Source organism: Hyalella azteca, unplaced genomic scaffold (assembly GCF_000764305.2).
Source record: "Hyalella azteca isolate HAZT.00-mixed unplaced genomic scaffold, Hazt_2.0.2 contig14238, whole genome shotgun sequence".
Classification (NCBI taxonomy): Eukaryota; Metazoa; Arthropoda; class Malacostraca; order Amphipoda; family Hyalellidae; genus Hyalella; species Hyalella azteca.
Window position 1 is genome coordinate 5,834 of NW_025944129.1, and position 6,420 is coordinate 12,253.

Consider the following 6,420-nt stretch of genomic DNA (forward strand, 5'->3'; position numbering starts at 1 on the left):
AAAACTATCTATTAACAATTTCAAGGGGATAGGAGCTAGCAACTGAATTCAAACTGGGCCCTTTTTTTTGCTCAGTCTATTACTTGTAAATTTAGGTTTTTAATTTTGTTCTGTGCTTTCAATGTATTAATTTGTGACTTCTGATTTGTGATTCTAGATTCTACGAAGGTAAAATCACGTTCGCCTCAAGCTCTCGGTCATTTCCTTCATGATGAACCTAGAAACAAATAGGAATGCGCTAGGCCAAATGAATATGAATCCGTGCAATTAATTTCTGCATTACCGTAATACTGTATTGTTTATTACTTAAAATACAGACAGTTAATGATAATATTTATTTTAACAGGTCTTCAAGCAGTCAAGGGGTCTATTCCATTTTACGTCATTCGTAACGACATATACAAGGTTTCAATTAGCTCGTCAATTAAATTCTTTCGTGCTTGTCTGCCTAATTAACAGCCAACTTGCAATCACATGAGGAAACCTTCTCGTGATACTTCTCTTACGTGAGTGTAATGACCGACTCTTACCATGCACAGGTGTGGAGTAATGTTTTTAGCGTTCATTACCCTAAAGCAAGCCGATAGTTGAAAAATGGACAGGAATTGGTTGATGGACAATACAGCAAAACCGTCAGATTGCAAGTAATTTTTCTTGCTTCAAATTAAATACTAAGCATACTTGCTTAGGTTACTGTAGAAAATTAGGACTAGAACACATAATGGATGTTTTTCAATCGTTGGAAACACTTATTCTACTGAAGGTAATAAACCAGTTCGAAATTCCCTCCTTGATTGCGGCCGTTTGCCGCAGGCACCTCGCAAACGCGTCGACCTGGGCATTTTTTATCCACTTGAACTCGCGTCCAAGCAGTCTACGGACGGCATGGCCTCCGCTTCTCCGGACATCGAGCGGCGGTCAATGAGGACAATTAAATCTCCACACAAGTGTCGTAAAATGTCCTCGGCTTACATTGATTATGCCGGTGGTAATGATTCAAGCGTTGAGGAGGCAAAGAGAGGAGGAGGGTGGAGGGACAGGAAGGAGGAGGGATACCGAAAGCTCATTCAAATAGCATGAATTTTTACATATAGAGTTAGCTAATACCAGAAAGGACTTAATCGCATTATTAACCGATTAAACCAATAGTTCCATTCATTTTTTTTGTGTATTCAGGTTATTGTCATGAAGTTACGTGGTAAAACACTAACTCGACGCATAATCATGTGGTATCGCGATAAATACGAGGATGAAATAAATCTCTTCCGTGCAGGACGTTTGCTCCAAGAAAAGAGAAGCTCTATACCGTCGTAATTCGTCTTCGGATCACTGCACCGACCATCAGTTTGGTCCCACCACTACGGCCGGATGACTCAACCTCCAACAAGGAACTTGCCGCAGTCCGAACGTTCGGCTTAAATAGTCCCGCCGGTACCGCGCAACCCGCTCTAGACTTTTCCCTAGACGGCCCGCGTTCCTCCCCTATTTCGTATTCCTCGTGCATCCTAACACATCCTATAATCCTCACCTCCTAATAATCATATGTTTTATGTATAATTTATATTCTTATTTCTAATCAGATGCATATTTGTTGGTCATCCTAACTTAGTTTGACCCGGCAAAAGGGCGTATCAGTGCTACGTCCGCTCTCTGCTCATGCTGTGAGCAAGAAAGTGGGCCAGTAATTGGACAATGCGACCTGTTCATTTATCTGAGTGAGAGTTCGGTTCTTGCGTCTCGTCCTGCGCTCGCCGCCCCCGAGAAGCGGGCGCCCGGCGCGTCAGTTCGCGGCACCAAGAAATGCCCCCAAATACTGAACAGATTTTGATGAAACTTTGCATGCGAACTAGTGTAGATCGTGATCGTAAAACTTGATCGTGGTCCTGCACTTTGCTTTACATTACGATTTCTCCTGCAAAATATTTCCTCAGTGGTTACAGTTCAGAGTACCAAGATAGGCGCAGAGAGGCGCGGGTTTGATCCCAGCTCTGTGCGCCAGTTTCTGGTCAGAATCGGCAAGGAGGCCGGGCGGTTAAGCACAGCAGAATTGTAGCAGTGAGTTGCGAGTTCGAGACCGCAAAATGCTGTGAATGTTCTGCGATGTTGAGAATCGGCGACAGGCCTACGGCCTCATAAACGCTGAAATAGCTATACATATATTCAGAACCAGCTGAATTAAAAATGATTTATCTAAAAATAACAAACTTTTGGCTGGATTTTGGAACTAATACAGAGTTATTTATAATACTCATGTTTGAGGTTCACGTCACTATAAATTTTTAAAAATAATCATTAAAGCATAGCCCCGTACAGCCACAAGAATGGAGTTTCTGTAGAATTGGAAATTACATGAACTAACACGAGCATGCAGGCCTCCTGAAGCATGGACCCAAAGTTTCATCAAAATAGCCTATGGCTCATTCTACATTCTCCCACATATAGCCTATGTTTTATTACGCAAAATTTACAAAATATAGATGGCAAAAGAATACGTTTCTACAGCATCACAACTAATGACAAACAAAAAATATAGTCAATTTCATTTTGGAAAATTTCATTACTTAACGGGCTGTATCGCTATCGTATTATTGAAGAATGTTCCATATTCAGAGTTCCATAGTTGATTACAGTTCAAGGAGCCTGACGGCTTTAGAAAAAACACTGTGTATGGGAGTAGCATTGTGTTGCCTAGGTGAGCGTCTTAGAGTGGCCGAAATGCGGTTAGAATTTTCGGCATTTTCTTGCATTTCGATTGTCGAAGTTGAAGATGATTCATTCCGTCTTAGAGGAACTCTTCTTCTAACGCGGTGGTCTCTCCCTCCTTCCCAGTCAGGTACGTTTTTGAGCGCATTCATGATAGCTCGGTTAACTTCAGGTCTTCTCGCACTATCGAATCTAGTTTGCTTCAGAGCGACTGTAAAATATGAAAGAAAGTAACTGCCTGGGTTGACTATAAACTGAAAAGAAAGAAGCAGGGTTAATAATAATCTGTGAACGATGTTGTCAATACAAAAAGTATATAGCGGATCTTGTGATTGCGCCAGCATGGAATATTAAGGAATTAGAAGCAGGTCGCGCTAGTGGACGAGTCAATCTTTGATAGTCCGGAGCTACAACAGGATCTCAAGAAATTGGGGTGCCAGGAGCTTGCTGTTTTAGCAATTAAGATTATTAACGATTAAAATACCCTGCGATTCGTGAAAGCCGCGGTTCGTAGATACGAATATGCCAACAGCTCGTCATCCGCCAACCACAAAGTGCATTTTTGAATACACAAACAATAATTCATAGGGGGCCGTACCACGCAAGTGATGTCTTCTTTTAGCGTCCAAATCAATTGTGATTTTCATAGAAAGAAAAGGGAACTTTGGTTGCGCGTCAAGAGCAACCTTAGATGTTATTTTGAAAGTTCACAGTTTCAATGGACCATAGTAAAGCAGGGCAACAAGTTTCTTATGTTTCTAGATATTAGCAACCTTTGCAATGTTCATAATATGTCAATATGGTTCCAGTAATTACTTATCTTATAGCTTACCCATTATCCTCTCGTATGCTGCGTGATTTTTGAAGCTTTCTTTTGTTTTTTGACGTCGACAGTCCATTCCGGTGAAGGAGAAGCGTAGGGCAACGTCCTTGGTAATCATAAGCTTCAACATCCCCCTTACAGTGGCCTGAAGCGACGACCGCTCGGCCCCAGCCAGCCTCTCAATCTGATAAATGTTGAAAATATTTTAACCCGGAAATATAAGTCACATACTAAAGTGAATAACTTGTAACTCAATTTCCAGATTTTCTTTTAGAATGTTGTGTTTGGTCCGCATAAGTACATTTCCAAAATCTCCGGAATTCATCTCAAACATAATATAACAATAGCTTAGAAAGTAATCGATTGTTAAATCTAATCCGATAAAATTTACGAATGTGTTACATTTGCATCTAGTGTGAATCGAAGGTCACTGGGTAAATACTCGATGCACTGATAATGTTATCTAGAAGGAACAACTTGGTTGTGTTTCTGTACTTCGAACTGGCATAACTGCACATTAAAACTGAGTTCTTATGCTAGGCAAATTTACAATACCAAACAGCGGGGTTCAGAAGCCACCTAGACCCACGCTATTATGAAGATATCAAATGAAATGGACAATATGCAAGCATAATTGTGGTAGGGTAGTAATAAGTCTAACGTTCCTGCGCGAAAAGAAAATGGTTAGTAACAACGTTGCTTTCAACAGATACTTTAAAAAATATAGTTGACAATGCTCTGGACTGCATCATACAACAAATTTCCTTAGAGTTTGTCTTGGCTTTTTTATCAACTCTTTCAGTGCAATATTAACTAAACTCACCAACTCCTCAGTTGACATCAACTCATCCAGTTCTTCGAGGGTCGACGCAGGACAGCGGTTAGGCCAAGCCAAAGGTTGTGCATTGGCAGGAAGCCTACCACGTAGTTCGTTGACCACCATATTTGTATCTGTGCACATGGACTTCAGGGAACTGAGAGTGGCCAAGATATTCTGCGTGTGGTCAGGACAGCAAGTACACGATCTGTAGAAATGTCTTCGTTAGTTTCATACTTTTGTAAAAATCGCCAGAGAAAAACTTTTCAATCTCAAACCAAACTATTTTTTTGGAACGCACAAAAATTATTAAATGATTCAAACATGTCGAATTAGGTGCTTATGCCACTGTTCTGCAATATTTAATAGTGTATACAGCATATATATTGACAAACCTTTTGGCAAGGGTACTCATTATTCCTTGCGGACGGCCCACTTCTGATGATGAGTGGTCTTGCAGTTGAGGAAAATTATTCGCCTAGAAAATTTCAATTTTAAACAAAGCGGAAATGAAGACCTTGCATTTACAATAATTTCTCCATTATTGCGCATAGAAAAAATGAACCAGCTTTCTAAAATCAATGGAACTCATATAGTTTTTCAACGATCATATTAAAACCCTGTAAGAGATTGATTTGGGCTTTGGACAGCATAGCTTTAGACAGCATTCAGCATTGGAGGCACAGGTATAACGTTTAAGCCAATCAACGATGAGCCATTGTGAAAGAGTACATTATCATACCGCACTAATACACACAAAAACATTCATCTCAGTATTACTCATGCTAAAAACTTTGAATTTTTCCTGGGTCACATAATGCAACATCTGAAATCTTCCGCAGACTTAGGCCTTCAACAATGAGACTAGTTTTTATTTAAAAGGATTCAAAGTTTTGCCTTCAGCTCCACATAAAGCAGAATTAAATTATCAATGTAAAACAGTCGCCCTTGCCAACAAAAATTTATCAAACCTTTCTGTACAGCATTAACATTAAAACATGAAAATATATCGATTTCAAGAAAAGAAACGAAACCCAAATCTTGCCTTCCATATCAACAGATTCCTCTGACGGTGAGTCTGCCCTGTTAGCCCCTGGTACTTGACTGGGATTTGTTACGTTCAGCGAGTGCTGCCCGCGGCCAAGTAGATTTTCTCCACTTCCTGAGGAAACAGTTTGGACATTTAAGAATAATCTCAACTAAAATATCAATTGTTTAAAGTTACAGATGATTTCATGAATGGAGGATCACGTTACAAATAATTCTTACAGAGTATTGGTTCAAAGGAATTGCTGGCCCCACAGTGTACCAAAGGGCGTTTCATGCAGGGGGTTAAAAATTTAATGATGCATCCACCTCGAAATCCACCTGTAAGTGAACAGATAAACATTGCAATCTACTTTTTTATTCAATCTTTTGTTTTGCTGATATTTATTTATTACTTGAAAAAAAAGCAAAACAACAGAAAAATGCACAGAAGAGAGGACAAGGAGGAGACGGGCAAAAAAAAAGCTTCCAATACTGTCGGCCTGCTTGCGGTTGAAGCGCGGCCCGGATGCGGGCTCAAATCGACCCCCGAAAGGGGGACCCTATAAGCCCATGTTTTATATGCTGCTGGCCTGCGGCTCCCCACGTGTGGTCGGCGTCTCTGTTGCTGCTAGCGGGGGATATCGAGCATAACTCAGGTCCTACTTGGATGCGTGACATTTGCAATAGGCGGACAAAAGGCAAAAAGGCAATACTCTTTTCTCTGTAATACTCTTTAATACTATTTTCTCTGTAATAGTCTCGGCCCCGAAATAGGGTCCATGAAAACTGCAGAAACATACGACTCCATCAATACAAAAATTCATGGACTCTTTCAGTGCATGCACTTTGCCACTCCCTCCCAGGCCCTGGTCACCAATCATATCACCATCGCACATGAACAAACTCCTAACAGTCCAGAATGCAGCACTTTCTTGGCATCTTGAGAGCAGGTTGAAGGGAGAATGCTTCCTCTCTTCGTCTAACTTTTGTCGGGATGTGAGCTCTGAATAGCTTCGCCGCTGATCACTCATGACTGCTCAGCAAGAGT

At 40.8% G+C, this 6,420-nt stretch overlaps 1 protein-coding gene across 1 annotated transcript; it reads right to left on the bottom strand.

Moving 5' to 3' along the window:
• Positions 1-2,460: 2,460 nt before the first annotated feature.
• LOC108674589 lies at positions 2,461-4,384 on the bottom strand. The gene is made up of 3 exons (XM_018162553.2): positions 4,350-4,384; positions 3,536-3,710; positions 2,461-2,914 (listed from the first exon to the last, which is right to left on the bottom strand). Exons 1-3 carry the CDS (start codon positions 4,365-4,367, stop codon positions 2,625-2,627), a joined length of 483 nt encoding a protein of 160 aa, XP_018018042.1. The 5' UTR covers positions 4,368-4,384; the 3' UTR covers positions 2,461-2,624.
• Positions 4,385-6,420: the final 2,036 nt, after the last annotated feature.